The 22386-nt window shown below is 37.7% G+C and overlaps 1 protein-coding gene across 1 annotated transcript in view; it reads right to left on the minus strand.

The window, feature by feature from the left end:
• Positions 1-22386, minus strand: part of celsr1b (cadherin EGF LAG seven-pass G-type receptor 1b) — a 60112-nt gene that overhangs the window by 13073 nt on the left and 24653 nt on the right. The window contains exons 6-21 of the mRNA XM_017475232.3: positions 17722-17879; positions 14604-14767; positions 14368-14493; positions 11855-12021; positions 10342-10527; positions 9945-10058; positions 9570-9744; positions 9071-9212; positions 7388-7508; positions 6280-6463; positions 5882-5983; positions 5018-5112; positions 2003-2212; positions 1568-1751; positions 1244-1387; positions 336-561 (exon numbers count right to left, since the gene is read on the minus strand). Of these exons, the coding sequence (XP_017330721.2) occupies positions 336-561; positions 1244-1387; positions 1568-1751; positions 2003-2212; positions 5018-5112; positions 5882-5983; positions 6280-6463; positions 7388-7508; positions 9071-9212; positions 9570-9744; positions 9945-10058; positions 10342-10527; positions 11855-12021; positions 14368-14493; positions 14604-14767; positions 17722-17879 (2498 nt within the window). The remainder of the gene's footprint in view (positions 1-335; positions 562-1243; positions 1388-1567; positions 1752-2002; positions 2213-5017; positions 5113-5881; positions 5984-6279; positions 6464-7387; positions 7509-9070; positions 9213-9569; positions 9745-9944; positions 10059-10341; positions 10528-11854; positions 12022-14367; positions 14494-14603; positions 14768-17721; positions 17880-22386) is intronic.

A 22386-nucleotide genomic window follows, 5' to 3' on the forward strand; every position in this document is an offset into this window, starting at 1 on the left:
TTCTTGGCGGTTCGATGGGATCACCTATCTCCATATTTCTAGTTAGGTAGACAGGAATGTTTCTCAGTTACACGACAAGCTGCCTTTTTCTTATTATTAGCATCACAAGCGAGAGAAAAAGGACATGCTGGTGAAGGAACAACTGTTTATAGCTATTATAACAAAAGTGATAAAAGGAACTAACTTGTGGATGCTCCACAACATTAAATGTAACTGTAAAATTATTGTGTTAAAAAAAAGCAGTGTGTAATAATAAAATAATGAACGTCAGGATGCTTATGCATCACACCACCCCATTGTTGATTATGTTCATTGCATGACAGTTTTAATTTCACCTGAGTGTGCGCCGGTCCGAGTCGTAGTTCTCAGGTAGAAGCTGGCCTAAAGATCTGTAGATGATGACCAATGCAACACTTGAGACTTGAGACTCAGCAATCTCATTATGTCGCAGTTTCTTAGCTGATGGCCCAGGAGTAATGAGAGAGGGAGATTCTGTTCCTTCTGGACCAATGTGTGGAATGGAAGAATTACTTTGTACAGGAGGTTCTGTGGTAGCAATGTCTGTGTAACGCAATGAAAACATCGCAATATAAATACTCTGGTGAGTATGAAACACTGTTAATTTAAATGTTGCTCAAGCGATTAAAGTACCTTTAAAGCTCATCGCATTTTCAACCTCATCGCAGTCAAAACTTACTTATGATGAAAGGTGATTTAAACTCTTCATCTATAAGAGTTTAAATGATTGTTCATATCAGTAACACTCAAACAGTAAAGGTCTTACAATGGGACACATGTGAGAGTTAATATAACCAAAGTTATATTAACCTAGTTAACCAAACTTTACAACACTGGAGCACTATAATGTAACTCTGGTTACTTTGCTGAAGGTTTTGTTGTGTCCATCACTACACTGATGGCACAAACTATTTTTTCCCCCTCTGAAAGTCATATCTCTGAAAAGATTAATACAGATTTGGAGCTTAATTTACACTTAGTTTTTTTAAAATTTGTAAATAAAACACATTATACAAAAACACTTACATTTTACAAAAACATTTTTCATTGATTTATGTCCCAACAACTGCCTTAATACTTTCGTTATAAATGAGTTTTGTGAATGATCCATGGAAATGTATACAATACAGATGTGGTAGGTATAAATCAGGTTTTAAAAAAACACTGGAGTGTTCCTTTAATAGAATGAGATTCTCTTCCAGTAGTGAATGGGTGTAACATGTACCTCGGCTTCCTGCTGGCCTCATAAACAAGTCTGGGAAAATCACAGAGGACTCCAGCTCTTTGGAATAGACCTCTTTTATCTCCTGAAAGTGAGGGAGCTCAGCCTGGCTCACGGAGGAGGAATCCAGAAGGTCCATTGCAAAAACTGTCCAGAAGAAGAAGAACTGCATGAGTATTTTGTAAATGCAACACTGTCTTTTCATTGCTATCCCTTTTTAGAGCAATCAGTAGGCTATATAATAATAATAATTGAGCACATTTAACTGTCAAAAGCAGTGTGGGACACTCTAAAATGCCTGAGGGTGGGATTTGTTGCAGCACTTACTCATGTTGTCTGTGACGATGGTGAAGGGTTTCAGGTAGGTCTTCCTCATGTTCTGGACTAAGGTGTTGGCGTACTCCTCAAAATGATGCAGCAGGTCAGCACAGCCTCCATCCGAGCGCTGGATCTGCTCCCAGTGACCTTTATTGACCGGGTCCAGGATAGCACTACCTGCTCTTACCATGTCCTAGAATTATCACGCAATATAGTAACACAGATAATAATCTCATTACTGACATCAAAAATGCGATATGGAGGATCATGTTTTGTATTTGTTAAACTTTTAATCAGGCATGTAATTGTTTCCTTAGAACTGAAGTGTACCCACACTGGGTGTCTCCTCTATGTACTACTTATTTTCTGCTAATTTACTCTGGCCTTACACATATTACACAGTTTTTATTTTAATCAACAGTAGCTGATTTTTTTATGCTGTACCTCATTAAAGGTGGAATGATGTGTGGCAGACAGGTTGAATCCCTGCTGTAGACTTTCATACTGCAGGATGCTGTTCATCAGCTGGTATGTTGTCTTTACGTCACTCCCATACAGTCGCTCTGTGCTCTCTATGGCACTGCGCAACATGGTCGCCAGGCTTTTAGACCTCTCCACATCCAGTCTGGAGGAGTTGGCGTGAAGCTCCTCACTCTGAAGCAGCATCCATATTTACAACAGAACACACTTAATGAGCTACATTTCATTTATATTGAATGAGCGTTATTTAGTAAACACAGTGAAGATAAGAAGTCATTTACTCTGGTGCTCAGTAAAGGTCGACCGACTGATCGGTTTTGCCGATAACAGTTATATGCAAAAAATCTCCCACTTGCGTCCATTGCATTACACATTATAAAGTGTTATACATTGTAAAACACTTAAGTGTTTTTTATTCGTTATGGATGTCTGCTAATATTGGCACCCTTGGTAAATATAAGCAAAGAAGGCTTAAAAATTGTCTTTATTGTTTAACATTTTCATCTTTTGTTAAAAAAATTCACAAAAATAGACTGCTCTTGTGGATATCAAACAATTGAAAACAAAACACAGGTTTATCCAAAAAAAAAACTTTGTTAAATATAGGTGTGCAATAACTATTGGCACCTTTTAGTCAATACTTTGTCCTACTTCCCTTTGCCAAGATAACAGCTCTGAGTCTTCTTCTATAATACCTGATGAGGTTGGAGAATACATGGCAAGGGATCTGAGATCATTCCTCCATACAGAATCTCTCCAGATCCTTCACATTTCGAGGTCCACGCTGGTGGACTCTCCTCTTCAGTTCACCTCACAGGTTTTCTATGGGGCTCAAGTCAGGGGACTGACATGGCCATGGCAGGAGCTTGATTTTGTGGTCAGTAAACCATTTTTGTGCTGATTTTGATGTATGTTTTGGATCGTTGTCCTGCTGGAAGATCCAATCATGGCCCATTTTAAGCTTGATGGTAGAGACAGTCATGTTTTCATTTAATATCTGTTGATATTTATTACTACCTTGTAATATACTGTTGGGTCCTTGAGCAAGGCCCTTAACCCTCTCTGCTCCAGGGGCACTGTATCACGACTGACCCTTCGCTCTGACCCCAACCTCCTAACATGCTGGGGTATGCGAAGAAAAGTGTGCATATGTATATGTGATAAATAAAGACTCATTATCATTATCATTATTTGATAGAGTCCATGATGCCATGTATCCTAACAAAATGTCCAGGTCCTCTGGCAGAAAAACAGCCCCAAAACATTAAAAAGCCACCACCATATTTAACAGTGGGCATGAGGTACTTTTCCATATGGCTACCTCTCTAGTAGTGTCTGGCAAACTGAAGACGCTTGAGTTTGTTTTTGGATGAGAGTAGAGGCTTTTTTCTTGAAACCCTTCCAAACAACTTGTGGTGATATAGGTGACTTCAAATTGTAGTTCTGGAGACTTTTTGATCCCAGGACACAACTAACTTCTGCAATTCTCCAGGTGTGATCCTTGGAGATTTTTTCTCAGTGTGTTGAGACAATATAGATACATGTCCTATTCCAGGTTGATTCATAACATTTCCAGTTGACTGGAACGGCTTCATTATTGCCCTGATGCTGGAAATGGGCATTTTCAATGCTTGTGCTATTTTCTTATAGCCACTTCCCATTTTGTGAAGCTTAACAACCTTTTGCACATCACAGCTCTATTCCTTGGTCTTACCCATTGTTATGAATGACTAAGGGAAGTTGGCCTATGTGTTACCTCATATTTATACCCCTGTGAAACAGGAAGTCATGGTTGAACAATTTCCATGTCCTAGTCACCCAGATGTACTAAAAAAAGAGTAAAATATCAATGGGAATATACTTTTAGATATTTTTTGGATAAACATGTGTTGTGTTTGCAATTGTTTGATATCCATGAGAGCAGAGTATTTTTGTGATTTTTTTTAAACAAAATATACAAAATGTAAAAACAATTTTTCACAGCCTTCTTTGCTCATATTACCTAGGTTGCCAATATTAGTTTAGGGCACTGTATATATACAGGTGCATCTCAAAAGATTTTACTATCATGGGAAACTGTTTTTTGTAATTTAATTCAAAAAGTGGAACTTTCATATACTCTAGATTCATTACAAATAAAATGAAAAATTTCAAGCCTTTTTTCATTTTAATTGTGATGATTACAGCTCACAGCTCATGTAAAAAAAAATCCAGTATCTCAAAATATTAGGATAAAGAATCTATAATACAGAAATGTCAACTTTCTGAAAAGTATGTTAATTTATGCACTCAATACTTGGTCTGGGCTCTTTTTGCACGAATTACTGCATTACTGCATTGCATTTTTGCATTACTGAAAAAAAAGAACTTTTCCACTATATCAAAATTTTTTGAGATGCACCTATTTTTTGAGATATATCTATTTTTTTTATAGATATATCTATCTATCTATCTATCTATCTATATATATATATATATACATACATATATATATATATATATATATATATATATATATATATATATATATATATATATATATATATATATAGACAGATAGATAGATAGATATATGGAGTGTCATTTTTGGCTCAGTTTGGATGTATATCTTTTATTTACTTTTACTAATATTTATTAATAGCTAATATATATTAATATTTATATTTAATTGTAAAAAGTACAGTACGTTTTTATGGTACAGGTAGTACTGTTTATTGTTACAGCAATATTTTCATTTGAGTGTGATGTTTTCAGTCAGTATCAATCGGTTGATTAATCGGTTATTGGCAAGTACTGCCCAACTTAGTTACTGGTAAAATCCACTATTGGTTGACCTCTAGTGCTCAGGCACCACATACAAATCAGAACATAGTCCATTATATAGAAGAACATGAAAATTTGAGGCTACAATCAGAAAAAAGAATGTTCCTTGACTGTGGATAGTAAAAAATCGCAAGGACAATCATAAGAAACACTCACCTCTTTCCTGAGCTTGGTGAAGGCAAGAGAGGTACAGTTGAAGAGCTCTGGGGGAAGCCAGCCCTCTTTATCACTGCAGTGGCGAACAGCTGTGCCTGCAGAAAACATATGTAGGAACAGAAGCACATGGCGTGGACATGTGAAAGAATAAACAAATGAATGTTTATTCATAGTACATCATAGTAACGATAGCTTAGTATGTGTTAAATCATAAGTATTACCATGACCTATTTACTTTGGGCATTGTGTATAACTATGTATATAACATTGGACTTCTTACACTAATTTACATTTCCAAACTCTAACGCTTATTATACAGTAATTACATGACAAGCTGTAACACAATAACACATTTTATTCATTTTATACCAAAGCAATTTGCCAATTCTAACTATTTTTTATTTACTAATGAATGACAACTTACATATCACTTACCTTTATCCATTCATAGTTACATTTAATGTTGTGCAATGTCCAAAAAACAAATGAGAAAGAATAGCTTTATATCTGACTGATCGAAAGCACTGACACCAGAGACTCCTTCCAAAAATGTCTTCTCACAGAAAACATCACCATATCAACAATTACATGCAATTAGATTAGAGAATTCAACAGTGATGTGATAAAACAATGCAAAAAGCCTAAATTAATATTACACTGTAAATGACTGTAAATGTTCTTTTGGAGGTTAAACATTACACTACCCTGGTTTTATTATGGTATTTTATGGCAATTAAGTATATAACATTTATAACTACGATACTATGGTGTCTCATGGAAACTATGGTTGTTATACGCTTGACCATGACATATAATGTGTTTAAAAAAATAACGTAAGGTATCATTACTTTTTGATTAACTTACCGCTAGACCCTTTGGGACAGTTTGTTGCTGCAGGTCCACCAAACATTGTCCTGGGCCACCAGATGCCTGCATCGAAGGCTTTAGGGCAACTGTCATAAACCACTGAGAGAGTGTGTTAAGTAAGAGCCAGTGTTAGAGTAAGAGAGAGAGAGAAAGAGAGGGAGAGAGAGAGAGAGAGAGAGAGAGAGAGAGAGAGAGAGAGAGAGAGAGAGATTTGTTCTTCAGTTTCACTAATGAGCGTTGGAGCTCTTATCATGCCATGGAGCTTTTAGTATCCTTATTGAAAAGCAACACATATAACAAATATACAGCATTCAGTATATTTAGTAAATATAACTGGTGTAAAGGAAACCCTGTCCAATCTGCTTCAGAAGTTTAGTGATTTACAGGTTACATACCCACACAGCCGCTGGAGGTCACCTCAGCAAAGGGGTTGTCACAGCGGTTACACTGACGTCCCACCACCCCAATTTTACATGGACACTGCCCAGTCATGGGGTCACAGGTACGAGAGTTAGATCCCAGGTGGAAACACTCACACGGGGAACAGGTGTCACTTCCATCTAGCTGGTAGTAATTATCCTGACATACACACAAAAAAAGAATAACTTGATACCTTTTTAAGAAAAATTTCCTGCAGCTACAAAACACTTCATAATTAGTACTGAGTAATATATGCCTCAAAATAAATTCATCTAAATAATAATAATATACCAAATAATAAGCCTTTTGTTTAAGAGGTTAAATCAAACATGTGTATAACAATGACTAATCCTGAACATTGATGAATAAATAAATGTAAGCCAGGGCAAATAAATTTGTTCTTGAACTATATGAACTAGAAACACTGTACGTGGGCAGAGAAATCTTTATGTGTGTTGATAGGGCTTATTCTACTATTAGGTGATTAGAGCTTTAATACTAATATGAGCAGAATATAGACTACTCAAAACAACCCACCAAAACTAGACCAATTCTCAAAGCAGTGCCTGAAGTCAATATCTGTGATGACATTTCAGGAAAACAACACAAGCACTGATACAGAGCTTCAACTGAAAGTGCCTGACTTTCTCAATCCACACTTCGACACTCATAGCAACAGCAGAACGTCACTACCTTTCGCTTTTCCAGTTTTGCTCTGTCATCTACTTAGTGTTTGCACTCATGATTTTGACCCTTTGCTCTGGACTACTCGTTTGCATATCGTATTGGGCTGTTTTAATAAAACTGTTATTTTTGTTGTTAACCTGCACACATCTCCACTAATTCTGTCTCAGTCTTAAAATTCCAAGGTCACTACTACGATCGCTTCTTATGGGAAAATATGTCCAATTCATAACAAGATTATAGCGCTATATTCATGGCAAGACCTTATTTCTCATTATATACAAGTTTAAATGATTGATTTATATACTGGAGCTTGTATATTATATATATATATATATATATATATATATATATATATATATATATATATATATATATACAGGAGCTTGTTGTTTGTACCTTGCAGACGCACAAACCCGTAGTCTTGTTGCAGTCTCTTTTGAAGCCTTTGTTAACAGCACAGTTGCATGGGCCACAGCTTGGGTAACCCCACCATCCACGAGGACACGGCTGGTTTCCTCTGTGTGCATGTGTATGTGACAAAGACCAGTAGAGACACAGGAAACATTAACTGCTGAAATCCGTCAAACAAATAACAAATGGCTGAAGAGGCAACATTTCCAGCAGAGACCAAAGATGCTTAAAGAATTTTCTTTCACATGCCAGTGGGAGAGGCAGAAGTGGGCTTAGTGCTAGCTTTTCATGTTTGAGCCCCAGAGGCACAACACCAAACAACATGTGTGTTTGCTTTTGAAAGAGACATTACGCAACAATCCAGGTAATGAGGAAATTCTTAAGTTGTGTCAATAAAACATGACGCAATGGTTTAGCCGGGCTTTATAACAGGGTATTAAAAATTACATTCATCACTTAAAACTGAAGACGATGCACAAGTATAATGCAGCTTTCTTATTTAAGTCAAATCTAGATTTAAAGCAGAGCATCCAAATTTAAGCAAGAAACTAAGCATGATGGCATGTGCAGTTATAGGAAAAAAATCATCCCACCACCTCACTGTTCATTATTTTCCTATAACTGCAAGTCCCAATATGTTTTCTCTTATACCACAGCAATCTGCCAACAATTTCACTAACCCTAACCATATTTATTAATGAATGACATGTCATTGTTTTTAACCATTTATAGTTGCATTTTATGGTGTGGAAGCTAACAGGGCTTCCAGGCACTCAGATATCAGAGCTGTTCGCTGCTGACTGACTGCTGCTTAGAGGTTAGCATGTTCGCCTCGCACCTCCAGAGTTGGGGGTTTGAATCCTGCCTCCACCCTGTATGCACGGAGCTTGCATGTTCTCCCCGTGCTTTGGGAGTTTCCTCCACTCCGGTTTCCTCCGTTAGTCCAAAGACAGGCTGATCCAAATAGTCCGTAGTGTGTGAATGTGTGTGCAATTGGGCCCTAGGATGGGTTGGTACCCCGTCCAGGGTGACCCCTGCCTTGTGCCCTGAGTTCTCTGGGACAGGCTCCCCTGTGACCTTGTGTAGAATAGTGGTATGGAACATGGATGGCTGGTTAAAATCAAATAACGTGGTTTGTAACTGTTATATTTGTGCTGTCAAAAGCACAATTGTAACAGATTTTTACAAAATAATATGCATTTCATTCTGTCAGATTTTTGGATGAGGTTGAAATAATTTCACCATGATGTGGATTTTTCCATCTTGCTGTTTTCTTTGAAAGCCTTTGTCACCGAGGCTTTTTGTCAGTAATTTTATTGCAGCTGATTAACCAAATGACCAATCAGACAAAGGAAAAAATGGTAATCCGAGCATGCCTTTCATTTTGGACTTCACTGTGGTGTTGCTAGATGGTAAAAAAACTGATACACTGGTTTTTACTCTCATCATCCTGTTGTCGCTCAAGTTCGTGAAAAATGAACTACAACAAGAACCACAAGTTCTACTAGCTCCAGTTTGAACCTGTTCCTTAATGTAGACAGGAAAATCACCATATGTGACTGAGAAAATTCATGTTTCTGGTCAACGCATGCATAAGGCATGTAATTATACTGAGGAGGTCAGAGATGTGGAGAATGTGTGGAGAGGGTCAGGGGAAATGAACGCTACCTGTGCTGGCAGTACTGCCCGTAGTAGTTGTGTCCACACTCACAGGTGTAACCATGTTTGCTGAGAGGCTTGTGCACGCAGCTGGATGTGTGTTCACACGGGTTCAGCAAGCACGCATCCACGCAGTCACTCCCAAAGTAACCTGGCACACAGCCCCAATGCAGACATTTAACACATTTCACACCTGAGTGCACACACACACACGCACACACGTGCGCGCACACATACAATCAAACACCTGTGTGGTGCTCATGCACCCATACACACAGATACACATATACTCCTTTTGTTACGTAATATGATACCTTAACAGGATTCTGTGAGTAGCGTTAATCTGTTTTTTATTTAGCCAAATGAACCCCAGTTTTAGTAATAGCTAATTATGTGCTGATCTACACATGAATAGCACACAAGCCAGAGAATCATGCTAAGCGTTCTCCAAGTCTTGCACTGAAACTTAATGTGCAGTAATGAGATCAAGACCCGACGTGAATCTTACCTGGTTCACACACACAGGAATGTGAGGCCCAGTTGTCGCTGCAGCGACTGTGTGTGGGACACACGCTGGACACACACGCATCAGGTACGTCACATCCATCCTTCACCTGCACCCTCAGAGCCTGATGCATGTTAATGTTCCCTGTGTTGGTGGAGGTCTCTCCCATCCGTACACCCTACATACATAATAACAGAGCTACGACTGTGTGTATATGTGATTATACGTGCATGTCGTTGAATATCTCCAGACATCATCCAAAATAATTTAAATCTTTTAAGTATAAGAGTGCTTCCATTTTCATTCATTAGAATAGTATATACTTTATGGACCCACATACAAGCATGCTTTTGAGTGTGTGTTCAGGATGGGACTCACCTGCATGCAGCCATGAAAGCCATTTAGCACAGAGCCGTCATTTTTCATCAATCCTCCAACATAAAGGCTCTTCAGCTTCAGTCCCGGCAACTCGTTTCCAATTTCCACTGTCCTCTACACGTCAAGTTAGAGCACCCAGAAATACCAGGAAAACCCAAATAAATATCACACATACTCCCAGATCTAAGAAATAATGATAAATTATATACTCTAGTGGTATACATGAATGAGCAATGTAAATGAACCTTCTCCAGAAAAGTATTTTTTAATTATTTTGTTTGAAAGTTTTCATCATTGTGTTACCCATGAGACCACGTTTACTGAGTAATGGGCACTGTAGTCAGGTGGAGACAAATTAATCACTCCTCCATGCCCCATTGATTTGGTCAGTACACACCTGGAACATTCCGTAGTCCAGAGAGACCAGGGCCATGTACTTAATGTCCTTCCCATCTTTTCCACTCTTCAGCTCCACCAGGATGTGATGCCACTCACCATCACTGACCCGGACCTGTGGAAAATCCAGCAGAGCCACACACCGTGCACCCACGAACACTTGGAAATGCACATGCTTGTTAATGATCTGCAAGACCAAAACACAGAGAGAACACAGTTTTTATATCCTTTCTTTTCCAATCCTCCTTACGCTTTTGTCCTAATTCAGCTTGCTAAATAGATAAATAGTCCAAATAAGCTCAGAAGCAAGAACCTCCTAAAGTTGAGCTTTTGACACATAAATAGACTCAGCTAGTTTTACACTGCAAGGATTTACACACGCATCGACTTGCTAATACATATAGATGTTTTTTTTTTTTGATTGGCCATGAATTTGGTAAAGATATAAGCCCTTAGTCTCTTTTACATTTGCCTTGTTTTGCTATTTTTGCTGCTTGTCTGGCATTACTACCAGCAGCTTATAGGGCATGAACAGAATGAGCACTGGTAATAAATATTCTATCACAATGCATTTAAATGATCAAATCAGAACATGTGGATTAATTTTCTATATCAGCTCTGATAGTAGTTCCAGCTGTGACATATACGACAGGGTTGTATAAAAAAACTAACTTTAATATGTTATTGTTCGTATAGTAAGCACACACACAGGAGCTTTTATGGGAGACGCGCTACATAATCCAAGGTTGATAATAAACTGATTAATAAAACGTGTTGTTTAACAAAAATTGTATAATGGACTATATGGTGAAGTCTTCTGTTAGGAGATGTTTATGTAACATTAATGGAAGGATGTCAGGGCTGTGTGGGCTTTGAAAAAGGTTCCTTGACAGAGAGCTTTCTCTGCAACATGACATCTCTGTCAGGAAATGTTTTCAACATGACAAGTTGTGTGGTTTTATGTCTTTAAAAGAGGGAATACACTAAACAATTTATAACTGATATAGCGTAAGCGATAATAGGAACATAAACAGTTCACACTTCAGACCATGCTGCTATATGAAAATAATCCGCATCACACCACACCTATATGGATTATTTTTGTATAACAGCAAAGTCCTTGCATATCATTTCTTGATTGTCATTAAAAGTCCGGAGAGGATGCATCCTCTGAAAAATAAAACCATACTACTAGAAATAAATCTCATAACTCAGATATCATACAATTCACAGACAATGTGATGCATTACAATATAATTTACCCATAATTCCTAGTTTTCATGTTTAACAATTGGTCTAGACATCATAAAACTAAACCACAAGACCAAGACTGTGATGCAGTTGTTGTGACCGTGACGATAGGTGGAGCGTTCACACCTGTCAAAATGAACCGAACTAAAGAAAAAATGTATTGCTCTGCATCAATCAAGTGTGAAATGCTTCGTTTCAGTTGTCTACGAAGGTGTCCTGGCGACCAGTGGTGTCGTGGGTGAAGACAACCCACATGTACTCACCAGTAAGCCGAATTTAGACAGCTCCCCAGCACTGGCCTGGAGCAGAGTGCCAGCATTTTTACGGGTACGAAACATCAGGCCGATGTACCACGGGATGCTTATAGTGATGTCAGGGTCACTCCATGAAGCCAAGGCATGACCATCAAAATGCATCGGCGAGAGCATCACTGAAGAGAGAAAGCATATTCAGCATTACTGCACACACACACACACACACACAAAGTTTTCTAGCTCTAAACTTAGAACAATTATCCTAGTTAATTATCTTTGAGGAGACACGCTTCCTTTGATCGCTTCTCTGTGGGAAAGTAAACATACCTGCAGCAGAAAGGAGGTTTTTGATGTTGCGATCAGGCTTTTTTGGGCTGAGGGAAAACAGTCCCAAATGTTTGTGTGTGGTCAAATATTTTCCAGGCAACCAGGAGGGAGCCTCTTAATGAGGACCATGCAGAATTCTTACATGCTGATTGCTTGAGGAAAAACATTTTACTTCAGCATGTCAGGGCCAGATGAGCTGGACTAACAGCAGTGAGGCTCAGTGCTGACACACTTTCTTTCAGAAAGGTCTGGCACTCAGAGAGGCTACATATTGGCTACATGTGTGCCACTGGGGATTGTGGAGTTTTTCTCTCTGCTGACATGTGGTGAGTTTTTGAGCACAACTACTAAAATGCATCTGTCTCTCATCAAACATACAAGCATCTTCGTGCCCAAGCATTTATACTAAAAAAAGTTAAAAGGGCTTTTACGCACGTCATGGCAGTCATTAGGTATGAAATCTGTCTTTTCACATTAAGTTATTGATTGTAATAAAATAGCTAAAAAAAATCTTTAAAAAACCCCCCATTTACTCTAAATGTAATTTATCAGCAAAAACATGGTTGTTCTTTAGTTGTACGCTTTAGCTGTGAGGCTCAAGTAGCTAACAGTACTCAATGTACCATCAAGCATACTCAACACTTCTGGGGGAACCATTAAAGGTTCTAGGTGGAACCCTACAACAGATGTTTTTTCTTTCAGAAAAGGTTCCACATTAACCCTTAAACTAGAAGATTTAACAATCAAAAAAAGGAGGGGTTGTCCTTATGGGATAATTTCTGGGCTCACATTAAAATGAAAGCTTTGTCTGAATAAATACAGCAATATTGGTGACTAGGTCACTCCTTTGCTTGAATGTACTTGTTTTTATTTTCTGGACAGGGTTTGATAAGTGCATCCTGTTTTTTGGATTTCTATGACTGATTGTGTTGCTGTCTATACATGTAACAAATTTTCCAAAAAAATCTCCCCAAAAAAACATGAAAAAAAAAAACAATTAAAAAAACCCATGAGAAACTTTTTTTTTAGAGAGAGAGAAGTAATAGCAAGCATAGTCCATATTTATACAGTTCCATTTAACGACCATATTATCATCAGCTTTTCTGTACAATTCTACTTCTGAACTTGGAGTCTGGGAGTCTATTGTACCCTACTATGTATCTGTGTTGAGACTTTAAACAAACTTGGTTTATAATAAGTGGCATAAGAGAGCCAAATCCATCAGTGGGATCTCAAAGAATTATGCCAGACTAAGCTCTCTGAAAATGTTAAGCCACTTATGATCACATTTCCTGCTCTAAGTCTAAGTGCGCAATCCATCACATCCAGCATGTCACACTGCACGTGGCGTGCCTGCATTCATGTTGGTTAAGGTGCTGAGAGATGTCACACAGGCAACGTCAAATGGATTGACCTAGCACGCAAGAGTTCTCTAAAGCCTGACTTAATTTAAGTTCTAGGCAATATGTAAGGAATAAAAACACAGGGGGTGCTGATATAGGAATATAATCAACAATGCAGTAGTATGATGCGGCACGACGCAAAGAGTTGAAGTTATTATCCTGTAACAGCAAGCTTAAAATTGTTTTATTGCTCTTATATCACAAAAAATCTTTTTTTTTCAGATTGATCAGAAGATTCCCAATCTTTTCAAACATTTCGTTTTTATAACAAAAAAAACACGTAGTGTGTAATTAACAGTAACTTAACTGGATGGCAGATACAGAAAATAGCAGTGACATAATTCAGAGGAAAAAAAAACAGTGTATACGGTTGCAGACTCTGGTAACAATGCATGATTTTTTCCCCCAAACACATCTTCATGCACAGTTTGTGTTTTCGGTTCTTGGTCAGAAAAAAGCAGAAACTAGTTCAGCTAGATTCAGTACTTTTTTTTTTCACATTACATTGAGTGTCGTGGAATAATGCGATTCCACTGATTCTCTCCACACCTGAGATTTTGGGGATACTTTTATTATAAAACTTTGCTTAATCATCTAGTATGCAACATAAAGCAACAAATTCTGCAAAAAACAAACAACATTAAGCGTTACATGCTTTCCGTTTTCGATAATCTGTATGCCTATTTTAAGTTACAAGTCTGATTAATCGTGTATCCCTGTGTTTCTGTGTGTGGGTTTGATTATGCCTACAGTACATCTGTATGTTTGTCTGCTAAACAGAGGTTCTCCTACCATGTTCGCAGTTCTTTCCACCATAACCCAGAGGACATTTACAGGAGTATGTATTCCACTTGTTCACGCACAGCCCTCCATTGTGACACACACTGCTGCTGCAGAAATTACTCTTTGCAAGACAACCTGGAAAAGTAAGGACCAAGTTCATTAATCCTGAATGAACCAAAGGTCCTCCTTACATTTTAGAGAAGATGGTGAGGTGGAATATTTAATGGGTGTATAATATATCTAACCTGCAGCCGTGCCGTTGTTAGCAATGAAGCTGGCCATGTCAATGGGCTTGTTGTCGATCGCAAGGTTCCTTATGCAGCCCACAAAATCTCGGTTTCTTACTGGGAAATCCTCAGGGAGGTCAGGAACTCCGCCCAGGAGCAAAGGGCCTGTGAGATCCAGAGACCTGCACATACACATGACACATGAGGTCCCAATCTTCCAAATGACCTATAGCTAGAGCTCTTCTAGAAGATGTGCATCTATTGTGTTTACAAATAATATTTGACAAATATATACTTTATATAATTTTACAATTCCCTTGGAATTATAATATTTCACACACTGTTTCTCACAATGACTCTCACAATTCGGTGACTTTTGTCGTTGTTTAAGTTGTTTAAGCAAAACTTTTCATCCTGAACAGGATGAAAAAGTGAAAGCAGATGTAACATTTCGACTTTAGATTTTTGTTTATACTTTTCAGAAATATATATGTATTTTTACATTTTTATTTAAAAGTATGGAACTAACACAAAGTACTTGGTACTTTTCTACCATTGGTCAGTCAAAAAGAGAGTGCTTCTCAATACTGTTGACTGATGCTCTCTTCACTCCTCAATCTAACAAGCTTCAGCCCATGACCTGGAAATAAAATAAAGCCCACCTTCATTAAGGACGTAATAATTCTGTAAATATGCCGGTACAGAAATTGAAGAGTGAGGATGGCTTCTAGAGCAAGGACACACAGGTGCTTCCTACTCTGAAGTGTTTTTATTGTAGCATGTGTTAACTGCATAGTAATACAATATAATACAATAAAGTTCTTATAATAATTTAAAAAAAAATTCAAGTGATTAAAATGTGCTTGAATTTCCATAAAGTTTTGTAAAGTACACATGCAATTATTAAATTTGATGTTAATTCAGTGTGTAGTAACAGTGTGTAGTGGTGCATATGCAGCTCCATTGCCCAGTGAAAGGTGATTCAGCTAGGCAAAAAAAATCATTAATAACAGATGTCACTTCTAACAAAAATACTATGAGTGCTTCTCATATTGTATTTAATTAACTTTCCTTTGATTTCTACCACACATCTCAGTTCCTCTGAGGACCAGAGGAAATTATACATGGATGGGATACAAAGACAAAGTATTTGACACCAACTAGGCAAAAATCATTAATAACAGATGTCACTGTAAAGTGACGGCACTTCAGTGAGCGAGGATGTCTGAGTTGGTGAATACATTTGGTGTCAAATCCTTTGTCATCAAACTTAATTAAATACAATATGAGAATCGCTCATAGTATTTTTGTTAGAAGTGTTAGAATCACAAGTCTGGTTACTCCTCTTCATATTCCTCAGCTCTCAGCTCTCATGTGTTTACTGAGTTGCTACTGTATGTTTGTGCGTAAGTCGTTTTGAATTTTGTGTGTTTTGACTTACAGTGAGGCATTTTTGTCTATGATCTTCTAGACGTCCTCTTTCACTCTGCTAAGCTAGGTTTTGTATGATTGTTCTGATTGTATGAGTACAATACACTTACTGTAAGAAAGATGCAGAATTACTGATTACAGTTCTTCTATATGAACCTCATGACCCAAGGGCTTTTTCAAAAAAGGAAAGCTAAAAGGTCTAAGTGTAAACGGCTTAACATTACAATGAAACATTCCACAGATTAAAAGACTGCTTTCAGCTGTATTAAGCGATGCAAACATGTACCATACTATTCACATGTCTTACAATGCAGCATATATTTGGAATACGATATAATTAAGAGATAACTCTGTAATCTCAATTCGTATAGGTATTGCATTTTAAGATGTTATTATAGTACCATAACTGAACTGGCACATATTTCTGTTCCTACTTTATGGATTAATCCTGATTATCAATTTATTGACTCTAAAGCAGCCTAGTAAGCAATCATTTTTGCATGCACACTAAAGAGGAGCCTTAAAAATTCTGAATATGTCTGAACATATTTTATGAATACAAAATGCAACATGAAATCAAATAGAGTTTGGGCCCAGAACTCCTTGCTAGGCAGCTGAAAGCAGGTGAAAACTACTTTGTACCTGCTTTTACATGGTTATTAGTCATAAGAAAAGGTATAAACGAACTCAAAAGTTGAACAGGAAAGTCACTGAACTCTGCAATGAGAGACATAATGTAAAAAACTTATGCAATAAATATATGTTAATTCATTTTCAGCCAGACACCTGTAAATTAGCACAAGATTAATAGGTCAGAGAATTTTAGCAGTGTCCTACATGCAGCATTACAGCTTTGACTGAGGCGGCTATGGCTAAGGTAGCAGAGCGGGTTGTCCACTAATCATAGAGTTGGTGGTTCGATTCCTGGCCCCCATGACTCCACATGCTGAAGTGTCCTTGGGCAAGACACTGAACCCCAAGTTGCTCCCGATGGCAAGCTAGCGCCTTGCATGGCAGCTCTACTACCATTGGTGTGTGAGTGTGTGTGTGAATGGGTGAATGAGACACAGTGTAAAGCGCTTTATAAGTGCAGAACTGCTGAGGTTAAAAAAGAGCTATATAAGTGCAGACCATTTACCTTTCATTACGCTTAAAATCTATGGGTTTCCTCATTAAGAGAACATGACCTTCCACTTATAGCTGCATTTCAAAGCTGTTTCCTCACCTGAAACCTTTAAGGACTATCATCTCTAAGTTAAACAGAGATAAGATTAATAAACAGTGGTAAATAAAATCCAGATGACCTACAAGTGTGTCTGCATTTTAAAGCCTATAAGACAGCTTTGGCATAAGGACAAAATAAGATTTGGAAAGAAGAGAGTGGCGAGAAAGTGAAAGCAAAGTGGGAGAATGTGCTCTAATCTCCTATAATGATGAGCTATTCAACACCTGCATGCGGTTAACATGCCTTACTCAGATCTTATTTCTTTACTGTCCTGTTCAGTGAGTATTTATACCTGCCTGTGAAAGTATAAGGTCAGTATGGGTATTTGCATCTAATATATGCAGTATAAACATATAAGATTCTGGGTTATGTTTTGTTCCTATGGCATATGTAACAACACATCACTTACTGGATCATTAAAGAATAACATTAAAGACAACAGGAGGACAACTGTAAGAACACCAACTGGCTCAGACTCACTTCTTCTGGCCTGTCTGGGTGCCTTGGGATGCACACGTGTAGTTTCCGATCTGACCACCGAAACGTACAGCCATGGCCACATCGCAATCGTCCACAGCAACCACCGCAACTTTCTCCTCAGAAGGACCATGAGGGAGACCAGTATGCCCAATGTGAGGCTAAAAAAAACAAAAACAAAAAAACCCAGTAAATATTTGTGTGACTAAAACAAACTGCTGAGCAGCCTAGAAAGACCTTTTCTTTAAAATGACTTTAAAATGCCAGGGACATGTCAGTTTCTAGTGTCCGAACACTAGAACACAAAACAAATAATCAGTACCATATGGGGCTCTTGTTTGAAATATTTTTTTATGTCATGGCAATTTCCCCAACTATTATATAACAGCATGACCATAAAAAAAGATGTAGCTACTGTGTAGTGTTAATCTCTCAGACGTAGCGTGAGGTGTCTGCTTGCCAGACTGTGGAGCTGTGCCCACAACAGCTAAACATTTAATTGGATTACGCCAGTAAAACACTGGTGAAAATGAGATACGAGACAAAGTGTATGCCATTCAATGTCAGAAAAATCTCTGCAGACTTGATTAGTGCAGCAAAAGCCTGCATTATTATACAGTAACTCTAGCCAGCTTGTGCTAATTCTGCTCCTTTTGCTTTGGCAGTATTTAATTTACTTTATTTATTTAGCATGTCAACTGACATGACACAATGTCCTTTGTACATGAACTAAAGAGTGTTACAGGGAACATTACAGAAATCATGCAAAATCACGACATAGCATAACTAAAGTGAGCTAATCCAATAGAATTTCCAAAGGCAAGTTATGTTTACTCCGTGTTCAAAATATTTAATGATAACGCTAACCAGCTAGCTAATGTTAGCTAAGATGACTATAAATGATATCGATAATTGTTCATAATCTTCACAGATTAAGCTAATCAACTAGCTAACATGCGCTCATTGTTTCTGAGGGGATTTCTAAATGAATGTCCAAAATCTTCACTGCCGAAGCTAGTCACTTAGCTAAAATAAGAGAACCAGATGGCATTTCCTATAAGTGGTACCTCTGTGAATGAGAAATGTTACTGATTAAATCACATAACGTTTCTAAAATGATATGTTCAGTAAAGAGTGCAATAGGTGGATTTAGGTGGATTAATGGAAGGACATTCTACATTTGGTGAAGCATTGTAGTCTTTAGTTCATGACAAGCCTACGCACTAATAGCTCAAGCTGACAGGCACCAAACCTCACTCACTCACAAAGCTCCACCTGAGGGCACAGGCTCTGTTTTAACAAGTTAAGCTGTTGCTGTCCAAAAATAAATAAGCAGATTATTTTTATCTTTTGCTGTGACAGAAGAATGTTTTGATAGCAGTTTCTTGAATGCAAATTTGTAAACATTAATAATGATATATCATTTCTGATCTTCCATCTGCATCTTACACTGTACAGTAAGCTGGACAAATCATTTAAAATGCAGCTGATATGTACTACATTGTTTCAAAAGTTTTGGCTGTCTACATAGTTTTTCCTGTTTGTGTTTGCTAGATAGGTATGAAATCATCAGTTAAAGTTAAGTAGTTAGTTAGGTAGCTCAGGTTAACATTAACATGTGGTTTTACTGTGTCACTTTGCTCAGCAAATGATAAATCAACACACCTGCAAAGGCAGTCTAATGAAGGTTTTTCTATTATAAATGAATAATAAAGCCTATTCTACAATACTCACGCAATGCACATTTAAACTTGGCTCATAAAGCAGTAGTAATTTAGATGTAGTAATATCAGTTTGCCAATAAAATAACCAGACATTCCCAGTGTGACTGGATTATGATTTAAACACATGATTTCACATTATATTTGAGAGGACACTGTTAAACAACAGCACTAGCAATGACTTTGAGACCAAAGGGGCCTTTTTACACACACAAAGCATAACGTCCATCATCTTTTCAAACCGACACTGCAGAGGCTTGAAGGGCAAGGTCCGTGCCTAACAAATACTATACATGGGTGTCGATTTCCATGCATTTGTTTTTCTTCCATGTGAGGGTTAATTGCTTAAAAAATGTGAAAACTGGACAAAAGTTGCATTTATTATAAAAACTTGTATTTATCATCGGGTGTTATCACTGTTTGTAGGATTTCCAGACCAATAAAATGTAAACCCTTTTGGCTACCTAAAACGAGACTAGGCTAGTTTGGTGTCACTAACCAAGGGGAGGCACAACTAAGTTATCATTGTATGGGTTTAGCTGCTACAGTGTCATGTAAAGTACATTAGCTGTCCTTATACACTGCTCATATCTTGTTCACGTAACTTGGAACTTACATACACATTTACATCTAAACACATTAACATTTATTTTCCTGCTCAGCATGTGAGGCTGTTAGTGTTTCAGTTTCAACGCCTTTACTGTTAAAAAATTGCCGCATATATTTATTTTTCCTCTGACACGAGTATTTCCACTTATTTTCCTGTAAACCCTGTCTGATTGGTCTTGCCTCTGGTCACTGATGATAAAATACAACAAACCGTTCACTGAAGATACAAAATTACAATACTGCCTTCTTCTTTTACTGGCATTCAGTAACACAGTGACAAACCACTCCAAGTGGATAATTATTCAGGGCTAAAGAAAAACCTTTGGTGCTACAGCCTCGAATGCCCAGGCCAGGTTACACCCTTGTTGATAACCCTTATTACTGTGGTATACGCCACTCCACATATAGGACAATGTGTACTAAATCCTCTGCTTTCTCTCTGCCTGCCTGTCAACCTTCTATTGACTATATGGCCTTGGGGATGTGGTTTCACAATTTCGTTTAACCAAATAGTGAAAATGAAATTTGAGCGTTAAACCCTCAACCAGGCATGCTAAGCCCTCTAAGTGCTTGCACCACATCAGATGAGATCTTAACCATAATGAGAAACTGATAGTTGAACTGTCACAACAGAAGAATGATGGTGAATGTCAAATCGTCTACAAGTGCCAACCAAAGACTGGAAGCTGTTCTGATTCCAGACAGGACTCTTCAGACATTTCAAGTAGGTCTAATAACATAGTAGGGAAGAGGTCTAATGACATTCTTTAGTGACAGCCAGTGGCTCCTTTTTGAGATTGAGTTTTGACAAACTGACAATCTACCACTTAGTCTTCCTCCAAAATTCACACGTAGTACAACTGTTTCCATTGTTGGTGTTTTGTATTTTGCACAGGGTTTTCAGTATTTGCATTGTTGCTCTTTGTACACAGTTTTATTAGGCTCATTCCTGCACAAACATAGATGTAAATGTTGCCTTGAATCAATAATGCATTGGATATGTATAAACTCCACAGGTATGGGTGGTATGTAGACTGCAGTTCATGGAGATAAGAAATAAAACTGGCTTGGCTGCTGCACAGGTTCTGGCCTCTTTCAAGCAAAACAATGATAGCTGAGACTGATACAGCTGCAAGCTCATGGTACATAGATAGCAATCTGACAGGGTACTGCATTAAAAACCTCTGTCAGTATTTTGTGCTTAAGACATAGCCATTCCTGTTTCGCATTGAAGCTTTCATAAATCTGTTTTCTTCAGGAATATAACACACTTGAAAGAAGCTTCTCTAAAAGATCTTACAATTCTGTTCTATCTCGAGTCCTAGAACAACAACCCTAAATTCTTCTATCTTCTATCTATCTAAAGAGCCTGTGCTGAAGATTTTCTCCTAATATCACTGCTGCTGAATGAAAACACATAAAAGTACATTGAGGGGTGAGTAGGCCTGGCTCATGGGCCCAAAGAAATACAGTGATTGAGAGCATTCCTGCACTCTGACACATACACCATGGACAGAGTCCAACTAATCAAAATCCAGACACTCCATTCAGCTAACAACCATCACGTCAATGTGTGTGTGTGTGTGTGTATGTGTGTGTGTGTGTGTGTGTGTGTGTGTGTGTGTGTGTGTGTGCCTGATCTAGACGAGCATATGCTCACATAGGAGAACTGTTTGGATAACTATGAAACTGGAAACAGATGAGACAACAAAATAGCGATTCTTCTTCTAAAATGCTGAACATTCTCAGTGCTTTAAGCAAGGATTTACTTCACTACTCAAACTGAATCTGCAACTAGTTAAGGCTCAAATATTTATAACTCTTATTAAGGTTTGTATGGAGCAACGTGCACTGGACAACCTCACTGATGATAAACCCGTGCTCTTATTTACTGACTTTGCATGTCCTCAATTCCCTTTCCTATGTAAAAAATAAACCTTGCTGTCAGCCAGGTAGCCAGACAAACTATTTTGTGGTTAATTCAATAATGTCCAAGCTTATCATAATCATAAAACATGGGAAAATTTCCCAAATTTCTCAGTCTGGGGATGAATAAAGTATTATCTTATCTTATCTTATCTTATCTTATCTTATCTTATGTAAAAGGAAATAAGAAAAAATATCAGAAGCACTTTGGTCACATGAGACACATTAACTGATTGATATTGATTCATACAGTATATTGTAAATGTGCATGTAATTAGTGAATTGAACAGTTATTTGGCAACATTAATAGCTTATTATTAATGATGGCTTTTTTCAGTGTTGTCATATTCTTATTGTAGATGCTATCTGCTTATTCTTAATAACTACTGTATCTGAAATTGTGCAGTATATT

Source organism: Ictalurus punctatus, chromosome 8 (genome assembly GCF_001660625.3).
Source record: "Ictalurus punctatus breed USDA103 chromosome 8, Coco_2.0, whole genome shotgun sequence".
Classification (NCBI taxonomy): Eukaryota; Metazoa; Chordata; class Actinopteri; order Siluriformes; family Ictaluridae; genus Ictalurus; species Ictalurus punctatus.